Source organism: Achroia grisella, unplaced genomic scaffold, assembly GCF_030625045.1.
Source record: "Achroia grisella isolate CSIRO2021 unplaced genomic scaffold, CSIRO_AGI_Agris_v1 utg598, whole genome shotgun sequence".
NCBI lineage: Eukaryota > Metazoa > Arthropoda > Insecta > Lepidoptera > Pyralidae > Achroia > Achroia grisella.
This window is the reverse complement of record NW_026712958.1, coordinates 884,872-908,817: the sequence shown is the minus strand read 5'-3', so window position 1 is coordinate 908,817 and position 23,946 is coordinate 884,872. Positions and strand designations below refer to the sequence as shown.

The 23,946-nt window shown below is 41.8% G+C and overlaps 2 protein-coding genes across 2 annotated transcripts; both read left to right on the top strand.

The window, feature by feature from the left end:
- Nucleotides 1-1,435: 1,435 nt before the first annotated feature.
- On the top strand, nt 1,436-5,665 carry LOC131848865 (uncharacterized). The gene has a single exon (XM_059198814.1). It carries the CDS (start codon nt 1,436-1,438, stop codon nt 4,916-4,918), a length of 3,483 nt encoding a protein of 1,160 aa, XP_059054797.1. The 3' UTR covers nt 4,919-5,665.
- A 5,816-nt stretch (nt 5,666-11,481) lies between these two features.
- LOC131848849 (cell division control protein 45 homolog) lies at nt 11,482-23,128 on the top strand. The gene is made up of 10 exons (XM_059198797.1): nt 11,482-11,698; nt 11,775-12,065; nt 13,433-13,510; nt 14,638-14,769; nt 15,056-15,706; nt 16,170-16,327; nt 17,007-17,208; nt 19,911-20,105; nt 22,251-22,420; nt 22,715-23,128. The coding sequence occupies exons 1-10, from the start codon at nt 11,648-11,650 to the stop codon at nt 22,854-22,856; spliced, it is 2,070 nt and encodes a 689-aa protein (XP_059054780.1). The 5' UTR covers nt 11,482-11,647; the 3' UTR covers nt 22,857-23,128.
- The last annotated feature ends 818 nt before the right edge of the window (nt 23,129-23,946 follow it).

The window sequence follows — 23,946 nt, the reverse complement described above, 5'->3', positions numbered from 1 at the left end:
TATGCTAGGAATTTATCATAATAAATTTCAGGGGAACCGCGTGGAGGTCATGCTGACATTGTACATTGCTAGCAATAGCCTCATTATTACGGGTTTATAATATTAGTAAAATTTACACACATTTTTTTAAATACACACATAGAAAATACCCAGGTACTAATGATCATACTCATGAAAACAATTGTTTGAACCGTGCGAGGAATCGAACCTGCGACCATCGGAAGCAAGTTAATAAAATGTTTGTTTCTCACTGATAGTGCAGTGTAATAAATAATTTTTAATGCTTGGTATGAACAAAAACAAAACTTCCCTGTATAAAGCATTAGTTTACTTCAAATTTTGCCATAAATCCACGACAAATTAGATGCTAAACAATAAAAAATGCATTTTTCTCCAACCCCTGTAGTTTTAAAGCAGGGTTAAATAGGGTAGAATGACGGGTTTTTGAAGGAGGGGTCTTTAAAGTATATAAAAAACTTCCCTGGTCACTGCACCCGGGTGTAGAATGTGTTAACAAAGCCCTTGTAACTTAACTACTAAATTATTTACTTTAAATAATAATAGAGAAAAGTAAGTATCTATCTCTAAACTTTATGCTGATCTATTTGAAATTAAATTAAAAACTTTTAGATATTTACATTATTTTATAGGTAACAAATATTTTTATACCCACAAGTGTTTTTTTTTTTAGTGGATGATAATGGAATCGTGCACCCGCCTGCGCTAACGGTTTACGCTGGCGGGGCACCAGTGGAGGATGATAAGATGAACATGAAGTCAGATCAGTTAGCCCAACGTGACAAATTCACTCGGAATGTATCACGATGGTTTCCAGGGGGAACCCCGTGGAGGTCAACCTGACATGGTACATTGCTAGCAATGGGGTTATCAATCCAAATTACTAACAATCCCCTTCCCCCCACCCACAAGTGTTACTAACTTAGGGTTATAAAAATTAGTTATAAACCTATTCTCAGACCTACTGAATATACATATAAAATGTCATCAAAATGGGTCAAGCCGTTTCGGAGGAGGAGGACAAACACGAAACTTCTGAATATTAGGTTTTCTATTTAAATTGAGATTCAGAGGTAATAATATTCTCCACGTTTTTGTTGCGTTACAATTAATTTATAATAATAAGTTGTTTATATATTTACTTATCACTATATAATATGTACTTAAAAGAAATAAATTATCATTCACCCATTTTTTATCTCATGTGAATGCGTCCTAATGGTATAGAATGAGACTCGCCCCCGCCGTATCATTTCCGAACTAAAAAAATCAATAACTCATAGCGCGTAGTTGTGTTTCGGTGTTTTTCCTATTGTGAGTGTCCATTGTACCCCTGTGCAGTGAATATACAATAATATTACAATAAAAATAGTGTACACGTCGATTCTAACACGAGAATGAAGGTGAAATTAACAGAATGCCACATCCCAAACAGAAAACAAAGGTTCAGAATGTAACTGTGAAGTTAGATTTTGACTATATACGAGAAAAACTACTCCAATACGCCGAGTTGCCGATCGATAGTAGGCCGCCACGCAAATCTTCAAGGAAAACAAAGCCGAAACCGAAATTAAGCCAGTACCAATATCAAGAGCTCAAAACAACAAAAAATGTTAGGCGTCCTTTAAGACCTATTCAGCGTTTTACGTGCAAAACGCCAAGCACCGAAGAGGAGCCTGTGGACGATTGTTATGATAAGATACATTTTCCTAAAGTAATTCCATCCGTATTAGGAAGAATTATTGAGAAGAATTATGACGATTATGATAGTTTCGATGAGAAACCAATGCCGGCGCAAGGTTTTCCAGTCGTAAGTAAACGGAGTGTAATTGAAAAAGGAGATAATAAAGAGCAATTAGTAAATACGGAAAGTTTTGATCAATTTGATTCAATACCTTTTAGTGAACTGTCTGAAGAGCAAATCTTGAAAGAACAGCAAAAACTGATCACAAAACCTGAAGAGCAGGAATTTGCGATGGCTGACCCAAAAGCGGCTACGGACGAGGCTGCTCCTACTACAGCAGATACCACAAAGAGTAATGAGAAGAATTCTGACACGACTCCGAAAATTGACAGCGATGAGTCATTTTGGGATAACGATATTTTCACTAATATCGATATAAATAACTGGATGCATCTTGATACTCTTGAAAAGGATAAGTTGGAATGGATGAAGAACATTGAAGAACACAAAACGGTAAACCCAGATGAACCTTACGAAGCGAGGTTCGATTTCAAGGGGTACTTACTACCGTACAAAATTGACTATACAGAAGAAACAAGAACGTTATATCACCATGGAGAAGAATCACATCGTCCTGGTTATTCACTTTCAGAATTGTTTGTATTGACCCAGTCAGTTATTCCACAACAGAAGGCTATGGCACTAAATACAATTGCTGGAATATTAGAATACTACTCTGTAGGTACGTACAAAAATATACTTGAATTACCTCTAAGTCAAATATTCTTTCATCTTAGATTCGCAATAGATGATAATAAACCTATGGTTTTGGAACCAGGTTTAAGGGCTTTAAGAAATTTGTTGTGTAATAAAGTAGACGAAGCCAGCTTAGATGTATTGTTAGGAACTATAGATGGCGTGGTACAACCATATCTAGGATTTAAACGTCCGCCTGGAATTACGGAGATAGAACTTAGGGATTCGGAAAAGAAAGAATTTTATATTGCAGAAATAGATATATATACAGCACTTATGAAAAGTGACATTCTTGAAAGGTTTTACTATATTTTGGAAACAGTCAGGCCTAGTAGTAATTGTGTTCAATATTGCTTACAAATTTTAACAAGACTGGTTAGAGAAAATCTTAATGTAATAGATAAAATAACTGAATCAGAAGACCTAATGCATACAATAGTAAAAAACTTTATGCCCGCATCCAGCATAAAGTCTACTTTTAAACCGCAAAATATTTATGGCAAACCATTTTTACCTGCGTTGAAATTTATTAGAGTTCTTGCTATACAAAGTAAAGAAATTAACGAATTGTTGGTAGACAAATATGAAATTACTAAACCGCTTGCGGAATATATAAGCTCAAATGTGAGTGACAATTATGGGATGCGTCTTCAAATAGAATCGTATAGTATATACACAAATTTGATACATCTTAATGTCGGCATCGAAAGTCTTACTGCATTAGCGCCAGTTTTGATAGGATCCTTCCATAAACATGTTAAACGCACAAACGTCCTAGTTAATTCTTCAGTTTTATTAGCTACACATGCAGGTTGTGTTATTCAGGTAGTTAATAAATTAGTTAATTGTAACACAACCAATTTTAATAAATTTAAACACCAAGTTGTTCCTATGGTAAAAGAGGGAATAAAGAAATGGATCGCTCAACTATTACATTCTAACACGTATACCGCTGGAATGTTGCGCCCCATTTGTTCAGCTTTATATCTTTGCAAATCCATTATGCTCTCCATGAAAGCCCCAGTGAAATTTCTCAGTGTTCCTCTAAAAGAACTATCATCGTCAAAAATATACAAAGAAATTGCCAGCAAGCTTGTACCATGTTCCAATTTATTATCTGGCATCGAATCCCAGAGTTTTCATAGGGCTAAAAACCTGAAGACTCTTTCTACGACAGTGATAGATTCACCAGACAAAGTATTGCCTGTGCTACGTAAAGATTCGCCGTATACATTATTCGCAGCGATATTTAATGTGTTGTGTCTACTGGAGGATACTGATTTAGTGAGCGAAATCGTTGACAAAATGGTACCTTATTTTAGACTACTATATACCACAAAGGAACCAAGTCTATGTGACAATTGGATGACACGATTAGAAGTTGGGTTCCTTTTCAACTACGTAATAACTGCATTTTTCAAAGAAACCAAAATTAATCCAGATTGGACCTTTACTATATCACATAAACTAGGTCACATTTTGGGTAAAGACCAGTGGATTAAGCTCGATTTTCTTCTTAACAGCGTTATTTTTAGCAAAAAATTCCTGTCACCTGAAAATGTTTTTAACTTTATGTCGTTAACAGGAGTAGGCAACCCATCTAAAATTACGACTTACATTGCCGACACAAAAAGTCGGTACAAAGACTCATATAATTTGAATATCAAATTTCCTAAAGCCAAGTGCTTACTTTGGGAACAGTCAATACTCCCTAAAGACTGGCTGTACTTGCCGTTATCAGTATTGTACGAAATGAAACATAATGTAAACTGGCGTGTGGATAAAGGAGACACAATCGAAGATGCCAAAATACCGTCAATTGTCGAATGCAGTTTAAGATGGATTTTGTTCATCGAAAAGTGCTATCCAGAGCTAGTTCACGATACAGATGTCACAGACAGATTTCTCCGTGTGATGTCCATTTACCTTCTCGGTAAACCGATATTTTCAAACACTGTAATCAAGGATTTGTTAAAAAAATATATAACTGCAATGTTTAAGAAGACAAATGATTTCAATTTTGATAAGAAATTCATGGGCGCTTATAACTTCGAAGATTATTATAGGGAAGTCTTGAAGCAGTTCCAATCGGTGGGCACAGAGGATTCGACGTTCATTGCATGTGTCATAGTACCCATAGCTCAGAAACATAATGTCAAGTGGCGCCAAATGTTATGGTCGGAGTTTTCTTCTTGTCTAAATGCAATTAAATGTCCTTCGGAATTGTTACACTACGATGACGACGACTACATGTTCCCATTAGAGACTGACGAGACTCTCCTTAAGTTGTACACCCAGGCAATAACCAGCTTTTCCCTAAAGTCTACCACTTTAACGTATACAATAGCTCACCATCATATCAAGTCGTCATTAAAAAATATAACTGGTACTGCATCTACCAGCACGGAATCGGAAAATGTTAAAACTGAGACGGAAAGCACGGACGCATCTGAGAAATAAAATCGGTCGATTGAAAAAGATGAATAATTAAATGATGAATTCTAAAATTAAAATCCTATTTAATTTATACAACATCGTAATTAAATTTAGGGAATTAAGAATAATTTTACAACTAAAATAAAAAAATAGGTACGAGTACACATTCAGTTGAGTCAGCCATTGTTCGTTTTTAAATGAGAACTAATGTAGGGACAGACTATATAATTTTAGGATCACATAGGAAATGTATTTCCGTTTAATATCAGTGAAGAATCAGCTAGTATTTGAGATTAAAATTAAGACGATTTCTTGGTATTCTGGCTATGATTAATTTAATATAGTTGTACTGTAGGTAATTAATTTTAAACTTACGGATAGTAAGCTAGACAAGCAGTAAGCATTAGACTTAATACTCGAGCACTTTAACTAATTTATCGTATGGTGTTTTTACTATGGATAAAATATTATTTTGATTTAACTTTGGGGATACATCTATATTATTATATTGTTAGTGTATAATCCAAATTAGTGATAGATAGATAGAATATACTTTATTTGTAATATACAGGAAAGAAAAGATAAACAATATATTAAAAAACATATGTATAAACGGTTTTAAAATTCGAACAGGCAGGTAATGTGCAAACAGGAGAAAAGAAAAAAATAATAAACATTATGTTGATGGTAATGCTTTCTTCAACTTGAAACTTATGAAAAAATATTTATGTATGAATTAAGATTAATTACGTAGAAATTGTGAATAAGTTGTCGACAAAATTTAGCGAATACTCTTTAGATTTTTCTTTAATACTCATAAAAATTTTAATTATAATTGAATTTTCAATCCCATGTTACGTAAAGGGGTTACCATTTATAAAAAAGAATTTCGTAATATGGATGATGTTTCTATTTACATAAAATATAAACTATTTACTTTCATGATGTGTTGAGTTATTTTTCTTAATGTTCCGCCGTTAATTTTAATATTTTTAGATAGGTATCTATTTGATAGGTAGGTCTTTATAAGAATTCGTCGCTTTACAATATTATTGATTAGAATTAAGTTAATCTAAGACTTGAAGTAAGTTATAAAGTACGTATTATTTCGAAAGCGGAACCTAATATTGATAAGTGTAGGGTATAATTGAAAGAAAGGCACATGTAGAAAGAATATCTCTGTGTATCAACATAGGTGCACTATATGATTTAGGTACCGAAGATGATCTCTGAAATAGAGGAGTGTTTTTTTTAATGGATGAATAACATAGAATGGTGGGGCATTAATTAACGATGATAAGATGACAGTAAAATGATCTCGTTTCTAGAAGGATCCATGTGTCGGATACGAGGAGGAGTATATAATTAAGCTCCAATATCTAAACATGAATTAATTGACTATTCTGTTGTACGCTATAATTCGTGGGGCATGGGAATTGTACTGCAATATGTTGCAGTTTTAATTGTTTCTTATCTTATTGTCTAATTTTTGTCTATATGTATATGGCACTGTCTGTTTGTGAACACCGTTAGTTTATTGTAAGATTGTAAATTATCGATAAATTGTAAACTATTTACTGCACTAGATACAAAATTTCGTATTAATTATCGATAATTTACAATCTAGGTAATTATTCTCGTTAAACCGTCAAAATGTGTACAGCATCCAACTCAACATGGATGGTTCACAATTATATCGTAAATTATATGCAAAGAAAATTTTATCATTATTATTATTATTATTACCTATATAAAATTTAATTGCGTCAATTAAACTATATTAAGTTAATTTATAACTGACTTCGAAAATGAGGTTCGATTCAAATGTATTTTCGTTTATTTTACTTGATAAGATTTTGAAGGATATTTATTAATCGAAAGGATTTTCTTCCGTGTCATAGATATAGATAAGTACTTTCTATACTTTTGATATACCTACTTTTTGAGACATGACCTAATATTATGAATATAGAGAAATAACATTTCAAACTGTTATGGAATAGGTTCTCGAGTCGTAAAGTATACCAAGTTGAATTAATAAAAAAAAAGTTAGAAAGAACTGAAATTAAAAAGTAATATAATAAATAAATCGTTTAGAAATTTTAACACTTCATAAAAATTTCGTGATCGAGCCATAAATTTTATATGAATAATTCACAATGAATGTTTCTTAATGAATTTATTTTCATGTTGGTATACACTTTACCACTGAGCCTGTATAAATAGGTACTCATTTTTATTAGTACTTATGTAAGATTTCATAATCGACTTTACTATATCACCAGAATCTACCTTATATTAATATATTGTAAGTTATTTAATGAAATATAAAAATGGCGGGAATTTGTTCCTAACCTGACATTTATCAGCCTGTATATTTCTTCCACTCAAATCGTGTACTTATTTTTTTTTAATTTATAGATATTAATGTAGGCTTAGAGAAAAATATTTATTCTACGATATATGGTAACTGTGTGGATATTACATAACTGTTATTATTATATTAGATAGTAATTATAATTATTTAAGTAAGTTACATTTCTTAAAAAGTTATAACATCTTTAGTAAAACTGTAAATCAAGCGGACTATTATAGAATTAGAAATTCGAATGTTCGGAATGCAATCGATCATTACTCAACTAAACCTTCTTTCTAGAACTCCAGTTATACATATAAGTTCAATACAAAATGTTTAAAATATAGTAATAATTTATTTATTAATTTCTAAACAATATTACATACGGGAAATTTCAAAAATCACATAGAATACTAGTTGCATAATTATTTAGAATACAGTAATGGTAACAGTCATCTGCTCCCCATAGACACCTTGCCGTGTAGCAGTTTTATTTGACACACAAACTCATCTTCCAATGGTGGTCAGTGTTCTAGTTCCAATGATGTTTGATTCCTACATTATACAAATACATATGCATAGTCGTGGCTATGAATGTTTGTTATTCGTATATGTTACTATGTGATATATCCAACATTTATTTATTATTTATGACACAATTCTTCTGTATAATTCAATTGAACAAAAATATAGCTTTTTATAGTTTAGAGTTTAGAGTTATCTATAATAATTTGTTTAAATATGACCATTTGAAATAAAAGGCGTTCGAAATTTTGATTGCAACTTCGAATTTTTAATTTGATATTAGACCCTTGGTTTCGTGTCACCTAAACTAAGTTTCGATGCTATTTAAGAAGAAAAGTTTATTTTTTATTATAAGCTTGACTATGCAGGGGCTTTATTATGTAACGATGCAACATCGTTATGTTTTTAAATGAATTTGATATTTCAGCGATTATGCATGAACAGTTTGACAGTTGCCATTGCAAACAGTGCAACTTGCATTATCTGCAAAAGGTTCGAACATCACAAAGGTTACAATTTCAATCAGAAACTATTACAATGGCATTACATAATTAACCCTGGCTGCTTTATGGATCAAAAAGAAGTTTTAAATCTATTTAAAAAGAAATCTTTATTTTTTTACTATAAGCTCGGGTCTTGAGTCAGGTTGTGTCTCATCGTACAGGGTAACTTAGTTTGTGTCACGTTTAGCTATTAGTTTTTGTTGCGTACTATTCTTGATCACCTATTATTTTTTAATTAGAATTGTATTACATTTTCATGTTATTAGATAGGGTATATTACACTGTCAAGTATATAAGATGTAATCAAAATAGTGCTCAATAATTTTAGACATCTATTTTTCTTTTAATTTATACAGTTATTTACTCTTTATTCCACATCCTGTCAACAGTCTACTGTTGGTTCAATTTCCTTCATACATTCAATTGATTAGTTAATTTTGTGCATAGTAGCAGAGATTTTCTAAAGTACAATAGTTCAAAGAGATGATCGTTATATTTAGTGTTATTATGTAATCCTGTTACTAACACTTCGAGTTGATATTGTAATCGAGAATTAAGAAATTATGTTTTGCAAATTCGTTTCATTGTTGCAATTGCAAAATGGCATACCTTAATTTGCATTTGTAACTCAAATGGTTCATAAAAAACAATGAACTAATGTATATCAATCTGATACGATTAAGAATTGTTAGTAACAGTGTTATGTAATAGAAACGCGGATATAATTCCGTTATTATACATCTAAAAATATTGACCACTAGTTTGCTTATACATTACTTAATTCTATAGAATAATTATAAATTATTATTACATCATAATCGTAATTAAATTTGATTCCTTTACAAACAAATATCTACACTATGACTTATACGAATTAGAAATGACTTTAAATATACGTAATTATAAGTAGCTATATTACGTAGGTATCATGAATTTATAGAATAGGACCTAATAATTTATTCTTAGTGTAAGAAAATCATTAATTATTCATATGTTCATTACTAAAGTCTCGCACACTTAAAGCATCACTAAATTTTAAAGAATACGATGTAAGATCACCTTGGCCTATTGATTTACGACCCTGGTTTATACCGAAAGGTCGTGAGTTCAAATTGTCCGAACGAAATTTTTTTGCGATAAATTAAATTTTTGACTTTCTCTCTGATGATGGACACACTCATAACAATTCAAACTAGTCCATAGTTGACGGTAATCTTGCTGAAGTGTGGGCTTGATAATTGTTCCGTCTACTTAATACTTTGATTATCTCAACTGGGATAGTGAAATTCACATTAATTTTTTTTAAAAGTGTTGTTACGACATATTTTCTAGTCGGTACATCAGTTACGCATAAAGTACAAAATAATAAATGGTGACTCAATAATTTTTGTATACTCAGTTTGATGAGCTTTTGAATTATTTCGCTTATATAATATGGTATGATTGGTATAATTTATAAAATTTAACTGAAGAAGCGACTCTCTAATTATATTATATCTATAAATAATTATTCTCACGACTGTATAACCTAATGGGATACTTATTGTAACAGATAAACTCGGCCTCTCTTACGTTACATTCAAACATTCTTAATAAAATGTGGGCATATGTGGGCAAATGACAAGTTCATTTTTACCAATATATTGACAGTTACCAATGGATCGTGCTGCCCCATCTAGGATTATAGTTGTGAATATATACAATATACAAGTGTTTTATATGAATGCATTTATAACAGCTTTGTGGCTTGGTTACGTTATTGACAGCTTTCCGATTATTTACGAACCATTTGACAGATACAAGCAAATGGTTGTTATATAATGCATTCATAATTACTTAATTATTCCAAACTTTATGTCAACACGGTCAAATGAAATCTGTTTGAAATAGTAGCTGTTAGCTACTCTTTACTTTTAATAATGGTGTATCCAATTTTATATGTGAATGTTACATGTTAATAAATGTCAGCAATCTGAAACAATGTTTTATTTTTTTCTGGTTGAATATAGAATGACTGACTGACACTGCTCATCCGCACCTTCATAGGGCAGTAAAGGTTGGACAGGGACATTAACTCCGGGGGCTACAAACCCCGGTTAGCTGGGTTATTAGCCTCTTAGGGCGAGAATGAACTTATAAAGAAAACTAAACTGAACTTAATTTAAATATTAGTGTCGAACTAGGGAACAATTTTTGAGTCTTTTTTTTGCACTTATGGAATGGCACATGTCTATGGCAACATTTTTTTTTCATGACTGGTATAGTGGTAGCCACAGCAATGATAAGATGAGAATGAAGTCAGGTCAGTTAGCCCATCGTCAGAATTCAGCATGACGCGACGGTTTCTAGGGGTACTGTATGGAGGTCGACCAGATAGGGTATACTACTAGTAATGTTGTAACATAAATTGTAACTAACTACTACTGTTGTTAACAATCAGCATTCGCAATAATAATATTTATATGGGTTTACTACAATTTTGATCATATTATTAGATTAACACAGGAACATATCCTTAGCAAAAATAATAGTAAAATTGGTTCGAACAGAAAATAAGGAGGAGAAATATTTATTAAATCCTATGATGACTGCGGAGTAAATATTATAACAGATATTTAAATCGATACTTTTTAAAATCACAATATATTGTATTATTTGAAGTTCTTAAATATGAGCTAACGTTTATGAATAACTAGCTGACCAGGCAAACGTTGTTTTGCCATATAAATTGATATCGTTATTAAAAAATAGGGGTTGGTGATAGAAGGGTTGTATATATTTTTTAATACCACACAATAAAAAATAAAAACAAATGTGGACAAAATTAAAATATTTTTAGCCACTCTTAACACAAATAATTATAAATTAAGTTAAATTAGTTATAAAATTTCATCACAATCGGTAAGTCGATTTCGGAGGAGTATAAACACGAAACCTGTGTCAAAAAATTTTATATATTAGATAATAAAATATAATATATTAAGATCATCATCGTTTTATGTTACTTTAATTAATATAAAATTAATGTAATAATAAGATAATAAAGATAATATCCGCATATTATCACTTATTAATTTTATAGTAAATAATAGAAATGCTATTCTAATTTTTGAACGACTTCTAGAAAAGAAAATAATAAATGAACGCGACAATAATTTTGGCGGGAAATCGTATCGTACAGTTCATTCTATGACAGATGACAAGCAAACAAAGTTCGAACTTGATACATTTTTAACAGGTGTTCACTGGTGCTTCTACTCGTTTTTATAGTCTTAATAGTCGTTTTTCTCATTCAGTTGTTATTTAAAACAAGAAATCATAATGTTGTCGTAATCTTACCTTAAAAAGTGAGCTCTAGTAGACTTAAAAATGTTTATAGATGACATAAAAACAGATTTCTACGATGTTCTGCTCGGGAATGTAGGTATCAAATTTGTTGCTATTGTTTACATGTTGTATGTAATTTTCTAAATTAAATCTTTCATTTATTCTACAGAGAGTGTTGCTATTAGTGCATTGCGATGTCGACGCGGTATGTACATGTAAAATCCTCCAGGAGTTGTTTAAATGTGATAATATTTCATACACGTTGGTGCCTGTGGGGGGTATTTCCGAGTTGAAAACTGCATACGAAGAGAATAGTGAGGAAATAAAGTATGTGGTGCTGATTAACTGCGGCGGCACTATTGATTTGGTGGATATCCTGCAGCCAGAAGAAGATGTGGTGTTTTTTGTCCTGGATTCACACAAACCAACAGATATTTGCAATGTTTATAGTGATGGACAGGTTAGTTGTGATAAAATAAATAAATCTAAATCAATAGCACCATCCAGCCACAAGCTTCTACTATGGAGAAGAAGGTCTTAGCTTCTCTGTAGTAGAAACTCTCCTCATTTTGTGGCTTTCAATACTTTGATTATTAACCCTTCGAACATCCTGATACAGGTCTGTGTATCCTTCTTAAACCGTATTAGTGTTGTCACAGATCTGTGCCTGCAAAACCGTGACTTCTTTTTAACTAATTTTATCCTTATTTAAAACAAAATAAGATTGAAACACATTTAACAAAATACAGCCTCTTCACTTTCGGTTGCAGCGACAGATGATGGACATTCGAAAAGTTAATACTCTCTATACTTCTATAATGTGTATACTTACAACTTAATACTAAAATAATACCCATTATTGAAGTATTTGAAGTTTTAACTTTGCTAATCTAAAATATAATTTTATTATACTGATATTATATTTTACAATGATCTTAAAATCATGTTATAATCTACTGATTGTGATATATCACTAATTTTCATAAGTGGAAAATAATATCTAACAGCCTTGGTGGTTCTAACATCATGTGCTAATCTGTCAGGGATTAAACCATGATGTTGACATAGGTATGAAATGAAAATGAGTATGAAAATGTATTTAAACATTTGTATCCATTGTCTAATACCCATAATACAAAGTTTACTTAGATTGAGAGTAGATGGCATTGTGTGAATTATCCAGGATTATAATAATAATAATAATAACCAGCAAAAGCTGAGAAAAAGCAACAATAGCGTAAATAATAATAATAAGTTTCGGCCCATAAGTGTGGAAAAAAAACCAGGAAAACCTAAGAAAATGTGACAGTAGCGTAAATAATAATAAAGCCTTAATTTACTGTTACCTTTACAAATTGATACATGTGTTTTGCAGTAACTGTTGTCCTGTTAGTTTATATTTATTAATTCATTGTTTTTTTTTCTCCATTCGAATGTCAACAGTGTCATGATGTGACATAGGCCTCCTCCAAGTTTTTCCGTAGTATCTGGTCCAACTTTTCCTGCTGTCGTCTTTCCATCTTTTAATCCAGCGGTCTTTAACGTTTTACAAATCAAGAGCCAAAAATATTTTTGTTCTGTACAGCAGGCTGTACTATAGCTATTTTATAAGGATTTTTAATTTTATATTAAAGGTACTTTTTATTACTTAATTGTTTTCATTGCTGAGAGTGGGCCTATGCTATTGGCGGGCCGCAGAAATCACATCGGCGGTCTGCAGAAATCACATCGGCGGGCTGCAAGCTGAACCCCTGGTTTATAATCTGTCTCGCACTGCTTCTTATATCCAGGATGAATAAAAACCATATTATTATCGTACCTTTGCAGGTGAGGCTAGTGCACAAAGACAGTGAAGAGAACATTCCAAACTTTGATGATATATTTAGAGATGATGAAGAGGAAGAGGTATGTATCAGACAGTACAATGTGTTCTTTAAGGTTACACTAAAGTTTAGCAAGTATTGATGATCTAGCAGTTTAGCACAATACCTTACTTCGTATGATCGTGGATTTTTTTAAGGATGATGATGGAATGCTGCTCTCGCCTATGCTAACAGTTTACGCTGGCGGAGTACCAGTGGAGGATGATAAGATGAGCTTGAGGCCAGGCCAGTTAGCCCATCGTGACAAATTCACCAAGAATTTATCACGATTTATCACATGGTACATTGATAGCAATAAAATTGCCCACATTACTAACAATCCCCTTTCCTTATAATCATGGAATATACATGTCCAACAGCCCAGATGAGAGGCTGATTGCAGAAAACAGTGCAATTTACATTACATTGTGTAGATTTGAGTCCTCACCTCATGCAAACATTTATACTCCTGATTATGATCAGGTTGAGCGTTTTCTGATGATCATACTCTAGAAGTCGTATCACAAGGAATATATAGGAATATAGTGAATGTTACAAATTTAATATGAAATTATCAATATGCCAATTAAAACTGTCCAACTAGTTTAAATTGTGATATTGCGGCCTCATTAATTCCTTGGCTCGTGTAAGCTGCTCTTCAGCAGTTTCAGTTAGGGCATATAGAGTATATGCACATATTATGGACGTATACATTATATAACTTCTATTCTATTGTACATTTGGACAAACAACAACAAAGTCCAACATACAGATAATATCTTGAAATAGCTTATAAACCTACCTTGGTTTGCAAACACAACAGGTTCATGAGTATCTCAAAAGAAACACAGTAGTCAAAGAGGTAAAGCACTGCTGCTCCAAATACAAGACAGGGCTAGTAAATCCCAATCCCAATGTGCTGGCCCACCAACTATTAGTCCCCGACAAAATATGTTGCCTTAAAAGGCGTAGATGACTGGAACCCGATGACTCTCGATGACTGACCCGATGATCAGGACCATCTGAAGGGATGATGATTCAGCTGGGAATCATATTCCAACTGCAACTTAATGTTTACAACATCTGTTCATAGTCTACTTGAGCATGAACACAAAAGGTAAAAAAAATGTATTGCAATGAATTACTTACAGAGCTTTTAATTTTGTTTAGAATGAAGAACAAGCAAGTGGTATGGAGGCTCTCGAGGCCATGGTGGAGAAGAGGAAAGAGCGCCGCGCGTGGGAGGAGAGGCGACACACTCTCATGTTCAACTACACACAGTTCTCTTACTATGGGAAACCGGTTTGTACAAGAATTTTCTCCACTTGTAACCGAATGCATAACACTTGATTATATTAGCTGTCTAGTATTTATGGCACGAGTTCTGCTTATCTTGGGACTAGATGGCGCTGTGTGATTTATCCTGAGTTATTCTTACTATGTATAGTATTAAATATACGGGCGGAATTAACTTATAAAGATTAAGTTAATTTTAAGATTACTTATCTTAGTTAAGTTTACTTGAGAATTAGCGCCATACTTGGTTAAATTTTTCCGATCGATTGAATCGTTCATTTATGGTGTCCAGAGTGCGATGGTGGCGCTGGAGGTGTCATGGCGAGCCTCTCGCGGCGGAACCGGTGCGCACTGGGCGGCCGCCGTCGCACTCACCGCGCACCAGGCCTCGCACGCACGGGCCCCCGCCGCCGCGCTGCTGGACGCGCACCCGCTGCACCGCCGCCTCGCAGCCACGCACCACCAGGACCACCAGGTACCACCGCCCCTACCACCCCACCAGGCCTCGCACGCACGGGCCCCCGCCGCCGCGCTGCTGGACGCGCACCCGCTGCACCGCCGCCTCGCAGCCACGCACCACCAGGACCACCAGGTACCACCGCCCCTACCACCCCACCAGGCCTCGCACGCACGGGCCCCCGCCGCCGCGCTGCTGGACGCGCACCCGCTGCACCGCCGCCTCGCAGCCACGCACCACCAGGACCACCAGGTACCACCGCCCCTACCACCCCACCAGGCCTCGCACGCACGGGCCCCCGCCGCCGCGCTGCTGGACGCGCACCCGCTGCACCGCCGCCTCGCAGCCACGCACCACCAGGACCACCAGGTACCACCGCCCCTACCACCCCACCAGGCCTCGCACGCACGGGCCCCCGCCGCCGCGCTGCTGGACGCGCACCCGCTGCACCGCCGCCTCGCAGCCACGCACCACCAGGACCACCAGGTACCACCGCCCCTACCACCCCACCATCGTCACCTCCGAGTACCTCTGCCCCTATCTCCCCCATCACCACAACCTCCAGATATCTTGACGACCTCGGTGGTCTAGCGGTCTAGTGCACCGCTATCGACCGATGGTCGCGGGTTCGATTCCTCGCACGGCACAAACATTTGTATTCATGAGTATGATTGTTTGTATCGGTCTGGGTGCTTTCTATGTATAATATGTATGTATTTACAAAGAAAAACAAAAAATATCTTTGTGTAGCTTTAGCTAGCTTAACTTGGGTCTAGATGGCGTTGTGTGAATTGTCCTGAGATGATTATTATTATTATTATTATCCCTGTCCCTACCGGAGGAGGAAAGGAACCTAATCACCACGAAATAAATATGGTGATGCTGAACATTTGTTACACATGTATAAATAAATAGTGTAATTAATTATAATGAATGATGTAACTTGCAGTGTGCCCATGTGGTACTAGAGAACGACGTTTGGCTGCCCCTCTATCGGAGTTGGACTCTCGAGGCGGCGTTGCGCCACGCACCGGACATCGCGCCATACCTGAAGCTTCACACCCTCGCCGGAGACGCCCGGGTGCGGCAACTGCTTGCTGATATGGGGTACGAAATACTATTTACCACATTTTAATAGGGTTAAATTGGGATGCTGGTAGCATTGTGAGAGGAGTTTAGACACTGTCTTATCGTTAGGTTGGAAACAGTTTACCGTTACAGTTAATTGTAAGTTGCTTCTGCTGTATTATATGCACCCGATGCCAATATGTAAGAAAGTTTGTAATATGTATGGATGGGTAAGAATTATAAGATGATTGGTTATAATTACATGATTGTGCGTTGAACCACTAATTCAAAAGATTTTTAAATAACAATATATTATTTCTTCTTTATTTTATATGACCATATTAAATCATATTTATATTTATTTTTAAACATATCTTCAGAATATACATAATACTAACGCATTGATTTAAAGTATAAAAAAAAATATATATTTTTGTGAATTGTTGTTTTGTCGTAATTTTTAATTGACCTATAGAGAAAAGCTACTATGACGTAGGCATCCTCTAAAAAAAAGATTTTGATAAATTCTGCCCCTAAGGGGATAAATTAACGCGAGCGAAGCCGCGGGCGAAAGCTAGTAATATGATAAAGGCAATAATGTAAATACTTTGTGAGTAAAATGCACCAGCAGTTCGATAACTCATCAGCCGCCGCTGGTAGTGAGTGTAGTGAGTGTAGTGCGTGTAGTGAGTGTAGCGTGCGCGTGTGCGGGGTGCAGGTACCCGGTGTCGCAGGCGCGGCAGTCGTTCGGCGCCATGGACGTGGAGCTGCGGCGCGGGCTGCGGCCGGCGCTGGAGGCGGCCGCGGCGCGGCTCGGCCTGCCGCCGCCCGCGCGCGCCGCGCTGCTGCTGCGGGCCCCGCGCGCCGCGCCCCGCGCCGCGCTCGACCTCGCGCTGGGCGTCACGGCGCTGCTCCACCACGTGAGTGTAGTGTGCGGGGTGCAGGTACCCGGTGTGGGGCGCGCCGCGCGGCTCGGCCTCGCCGCCGCCCGCGCGCGCCGCTCTGCTGCTGCGGCCCCCGCGCGCGCCGCGCCCCGCGCCGCGCTCGACCTCGCGCTGGGCGTCACGGCGCTGCTCCACCACGTGAGTGTAGTGTGCGGGGTGCAGGTACCCGGTGTGGGGCGCGGCGCGGCTCGGCCTGCCGCCGCCCGCGCGCGCCGCGCTGCTGCTGCGGGCCCCGCGCGCCGCGCCCCGCGCCGCGCTCGACCTCGCGCTGGGCGTCACGGCGCTGCTCCACCACGTGAGTGTAGTGTGCGGGGTGCAGGTACCCGGTGTGGGGCGCGGCGCGGCTCGGCCTGCCGCCGCCCGCGCGCGCCGCGCTGCTGCTGCGGGCCCCGCGCGCCGCGCCCCGCGCCGCGCTCGACCTCGCGCTGGGCGTCACGGCGCTGCTCCACCAGGTGCGCGGCGCTGCGGCCCGCCGCGCGCGCCGCGCTGCTGCTGCGGGCGCGCCGCGCCCCGCGCCGCGCTCGACGTGAGTGTAGTGTGCGGGGTGCAGGTGGGGCGCGGCGGTGTGGGGCGCGGCGCGGCTCGCGCGCTGCCGCCGCGCCGCGCGCGCCGCGCTGCTGCTGCGGGCCCCGCGCGCCGCGCCGCGCGCGCCGCGCTCGACCTCGCGCTGGGCGTCACGGCGCTGCTCCACCACGTGAGTGTAGTGTGCGGGGTGCAGGTACCCGGTGTGGGCCGCGGCGCGGCTCGGCCTGCCGCCGCCCGCGCGCGCCGCGCTGCTGCTGCGGGCCCCGCGCGCCGCGCCCCGCGCCGCGCTCGACCTCGCGCTGGGCGTCACGGCGCTGCTCCACCACGTGAGTGTAGTGTGCGGGGTGCAGGTACCCGGTGTGGGGCGCGGCGCGGCTCGGCCTGCCGCCGCCCGCGCGCGCCGCGCTGCTGCTGCGGGCCCCGCGCGCCGCGCCCCGCGCCGCGCTCGACCTCGCGCTGGGCGTCACGGCGCTGCTCCACCACGTGAGTGTAGTGTGCGGGGTGCAGGTACCCGGTGTGGGGCGCGGCGCGGCTCGGCCTGCCGCCGCCCGCGCGCGCCGCGCTGCTGCTGCGGGCCCCGCGCGCCGCGCCCCGCGCCGCGCTCGACCTCGCGCTGGGCGTCACGGCGCTGCTCCACCACGTGAGTGTAGTGTGCGGGGTGCAGGTACCCGGTGTGGGGCGCGGCGCGGCTCGGCCTGCCGCCGCCCGCGCGCGCCGCGCTGCTGCTGCGGGCCCCGCGCGCCGCGCCCCGCGCCGCGCTCGACCTCGCGCTGGGCGTCACGGCGCTGCTCCACCACGTGAGTGTAGTGTGCGGGGTGCAGGTACCCGGTGTGGGGCGCGGCGCGGCTCGGCCTGCCGCCGCCCGCGCGCGCCGCGCTGCTGCTGCGGGCCCCGCGCGCCGCGCCCCGCGCCGCGCTCGACCTCGCGCTGGGCGTCACGGCGCTGCTCCACCACGTGAGTGTAGTGTGCGGGGTGCAGGTACCCGGTGTGGGGCGCTCCACCACGTGCGTACCGCGCCCATCACCCTCCTGCACTTCGCGTGCCGCTACCCGCCGCCTTTCCTCTCGTGCGCCTCGCGTATCGGGACTCGCCGTCGTCCTCATATATCTCGCGTAGTACTGCTCGCCTTCTTCCGTACCTTGTGTACCGCCACTCTTTCCTTCCCTCTCGTGTAATTTACCTCTGGTATATCTAGCCTTTCCTCTAGTTACTCACCGTTCTCTCTCTCGAATACCTTACGTACCTCTGCTCGCTTTCTTTCCTATCATGAACATTGCATACCGCTATTCACCTTCTTTCCTCTCATATATATTGCATAGCGCTACACGCCTTCTTCTCTATCTTGCATACCGTTTCTCACCGTCCTCTCTCTCATGTATCTTGCGCACCGATACTCACTTTCTCTCTTCTTATATATATCTTGCGTAGCACTACTCGCCTTCCCCCATCCCGTATACCTTACATACCGCTACACATCTTTCCTCTAGTGTACCTTACTCACCGCCTTCCTCTCATATAGTTTTAACTATTCTACTGTTAATTTATCTCTGTTGTACAACACCCTGATATAATTAAACTATAATATACTTTGAACAAAGTTGTCATGTTTAAAGAAGTGAATGAGAAAATCTCAGTTGTCTAGTAAGTCCGCTTTACTCAAATAATCACCGTTTCTGACACAACCAATACTTAAACACATACATAACATATATAAAAAACACACCGGTTAATATTTATTTATTAACGTTAATACCATATATTATCGAAAATCGAACCCGCGACCATTGGAACTAAATCGCATGCTAAACTATTAGATCATCAAAACCGACTGGAATTAAACAGTTTTTTTTTTTGACTACTCTAATGCTGTTGTCCGCAGTTGGCCTTTACAGCTTCACCGGACGATAGGGGAGTGAACGAGTGCAGATGACACTCCAAACCAAGGAAGGACTTATGTAGCGGCTGCAGACCAACTCCGGCCTGACGGATACGACTTTAGTCTGAGGGCACTTGGGGTTCGAACCTCGGCTCAGGCCATCGTAACATCGATCGTTGAATTGGACGGGGGATCGATCGGAGGGGTCTATACAGTGGTGAGAATAGTCGTTTTATAACGTCATTGTATTGAATGTGGGGTATTGGTGGCGCAGGAGTCGATGCCCCGCGGTGTGGGGTTCCAGCACGCACTAGCAGCGCTGGACGTCAGCGGGCGCGGCGAGGAGAGCTTCACACTAGCGCTGCAAGCAGCGCGTGCAGCGCTGCAAGCGACTGCAGCACTCGCTAACGCCACGCTCGCCGCCCGCGCCACACACCTCGCCGGGCCCTTCGGGTACTTCGTAGTGCAGGAGGTATGTTCCCAAATTCCCCCAATAGCTGTCTATACGTACGCTCGTATAGGCTTTCACGCAGAAAGGAATGTGTATGTAAATGTAGACAAAAAGAACGAGATAGTACGCAGACGCATTTCCAAACGTACAGGACGCTCGTATAGGCAGCATTCCAAGCAGGAAAGAATGGCATGTTCTTTTTTTTTATAACACAGGGGACAAACGAGCATGCGGCTCACCTGATGGTAAGTGATTACCGCCGCCCATGAGCACCCGCAACACCAGGAAAATTGCAAGTACGTTGTCGGCCTTTTAAAAAGGAATAAGCTCTTTTCTTGAAGGTTTCAATATCGTATCGGTTCGGAAATATCATTGCTGGAAGGTGATTCCACAATGTGGTTGTGCGAGGCAAAAAGTTTCTAGAAAACCGCACTGTGGAAAATCGCCATTCATTCAGATGATCAGGATGTTCAAATTCAAATTCGAAGCCTTTATTAGTCGACACAAAATTATACCATCTAACATAATATTTAATTAAAAGTTTAAAAGATAAAAGAAATATTAGTTATACTAGATGAAAACCCGGCTTCGCTCGGATGAAATGTGGGTAGATATTTCTGTAGTCATCGGTTCTCATGGAATATTAAAAGTAAGCAAGGCATAGATTTGAAAATCTTCGGCGGCGCCGTGGTATGGCAGCGTGTCCGCACATGTAGCGTGCGTGTGTCGCAGGGCTCGGCGGGGGCGGGGTGGGCGCGCGGGGCGGCGTGGCTGGCGGCGGCGGCGCGGTGGGTGGCGGGGGGGGCCTCCGCGCCGCCTAGTATGTAATACGAGATCGGGCGAGCCGTGGTATGGCAGCGTGTCCGCACGTGTAGCGTGCGTGTGTCGCAGGGCTCGGCGGGGGCGGGGTGGGCGCGCGGGGCGGCGTGGCTGGCGGCGGCGGCGCGGTGGGTGGCGGGGGGGGGCCTCCGCGCCGCCTAGTATGTAATACGAGATCGGGCGAGCCGTGGTATGGCAGCGTGTCCGCACGTGTAGCGTGCGTGTGTCGCAGGGCTCGGCGGGGGCGGGGTGGGCGCGCGGGGCGGCGTGGCTGGCGGCGGCGGCGCGGTGGGTGGCGGGGGGGGCCACCGCGCCGCCTAGTATGTAATACGAGATCGGGCGAGCCGTGGTATGGCAGCGTGTCCGCACGTGTAGCGTGCGTGTGTCGCAGGGCTCGGCGGGGGCGGGGTGGGCGCGCGGGGCGGCGTGGCTGGCGGCGGCGGCGCGGTGGGTGGCGGGGGGGCCTCCGCGCCGCCTAGTATGTAATACGAGATCGGGCGAGCCGTGGTATGGCAGCGTGTCCGCACGTGTAGCGTGCGTGTGTCGCAGGGCTCGGCGGGGGCGGGGTGGGCGCGCGGGGCGGCGTGGCTGGCGGCGGCGGCGCGGTGGGTGGCGGGGGGGCCTCCGCGCCGCCTAGTATGTAATACGAGATCGGGCGAGCCGTGGTATGGCAGCGTGTCCGCACGTGTAGCGTGCGTGTGTCGCAGGGCTCGGCGGGGGCGGGGTGGGCGCGCGGGGCGGCGTGGCTGGCGGCGGCGGCGCGGTGGGTGGCGGGGGGGCCTCCGCGCCGCCTAGTATGTAATACGAGATCGGGCGAGCCGTGGTATGGCAGCGTGTCCGCACGTGTAGCGTGCGTGTGTCGCAGGGCTCGGCGGGGGCGGGGTGGGCGCGCGGGGCGGCGTGGCTGGCGGCGGCGGCGCGGTGGGTGGCGGGGGGCCTCCGCGCCGCCTAGTATGTAATACGAGATCGGGCGAGCCGTGGTATGGCAGCGTGTCCGCACGTGTAGCGTGCGTGTGTCGCAGGGCTCGGCGGGGGCGGGGTGGGCGCGCGGGGCGGCGTGGCTGGCGGCGGCGGCGCGGTGGGTGGCGGGGGGGGGGGGTGGGCTCCGCGCCGCCTAGTATGTAATACGAGATCGGGCGAGCCGTGGTATGGCAGCGTGTCCGCACGTGTAGCGTGCGTGTGTCGCAGGGCTCGGCGGGGGCGGGGTGGGCGCGCGGGGCGGCGTGGCTGGCGGCGGCGGCGCGGTGGGTGGCGGGGGGGGCCTCCGCGCCGCCTAGTATGTAATACGAGATCGGGCGAGCCGTGGTATGGCAGCGTGTCCGCACGTGTAGCGTGCGTGTGTCGCAGGGCTCGGCGGGGGCGGGGTGGGCGCGCGGGGCGGCGTGGCTGGCGGCGGCGGCGCGGTGGGTGTCGCGCGCGCGTCCGGGGGGCGCGCCGCTGCTGGCGAGCGCGCCGCGCGGGGACGACACCTGTCTGCTGCTCGGCATCCCGCCCAACTACGACGACGAGCCGCGCAAGTAACTCATACTTTATTATTATTTTTAGTAGTTTTTAACATATTTAGTAGTTTTTGACATGTTTAGTAGTTTCTGATATATTTAGTAGTTTAGAACAGCTTTAATAATTTCAGACATATTACATTATTTTAATTTTTTTCATTGTACTAATTAATTTCCACGCAGTACCACCTATGCCATTGTTTTGCTCACACTGTCTCTAAATTATATTTATTGCACAATTAAGAATATATAAAAAACAAATATTTATTTAAGTAACAATTGAAAAAAATATTTTTGATTTGATATGTGCAGTTTGTTCGGCGCGGCGTTCGAGCAGGCGGCTAGTCGCTGCGGGGCTTCAGTGCAGCTCGACTACGTGGACTCGTGGGTGGTGGCGCTGCCCACTGCGCAGCGCCCGCAGTTCCTCGACGCACTCACCGCGCTGCTCGCCTGACCACCACCTACCGTCGACCACTCACCACTCACCATCGGTGCAGCTCGACTTCGTGGACTCATGGTTGTTGGCGCTGCTCGCTATACAACGTCCGCAGTCCCTCTACGCACTCACCGCTCTGCTCGCCTGACCACTACCATCCACCACTTACAATATCATGACACTTACCATCAGGTTGTTGTACCATCACCTTGTTTGCAATTGCAGTTACGAGAACAAAATGCATTTGTATATAGAATGATTATGTAAACTATTTTAAGTTGATTGTGAAATGTATTAATTAGAAAGAAAAAAAAAACATTTGTTAGACATATCATATAGTTAATGTAGCACAATATTTTGACTTTTTACATTACATACAAGTTTAATCAGCAGGTTTGTTTGACAAAGTAAATAATTATAATACTTATATTTGTATTCAGAACTGATATTTAAAATGCAAAACAAGAATGGACTAATATCATATCATCATTATTTATAATACAGTGAATGCATGTATTTTGGCAGTTATTCTGACGGTCTCGGTGCTCTTTAGCACACCGCCTTACTTCAGATGGTTACGGGTTCGATTCCTCACACGGTACAAACATGTGATGAGACAATGACTATTTGTCTGGCTGTTTTCTATAATAACACTAATTTCCTATTTGTATATACCATAAAATTGCAAGTGTCTCTATATATTATATATGTATTTAAATATCAGTTTCATAGATGGCAGTGTGTGATTTGTACTAAATTATTATTTATGTATACAATAAGATTAATATTAATTATTAAAATCACAATTGAAATATAAAAATATCGAATGAAATCAACGCTTCAAAATGCTCAATAAACAATAATTATAGTGTAATAAAAACATTCAGTAATCGGATTAATTAGTATAATGTTTAGTTTAATATTTATTTTTAATAAGTATGAGATTAAATAAGATTTCAATATTCATTTGCCTTTTTATTATCATGGATGGATCATATTTATACATCAGTCATACATTTTATTTATTCTAAGATCTGTATTTATTAAAGAATTTCAATTTACTCATGACAATACTGGACATTTTAAATTAAATTTGGTCATAATAGAA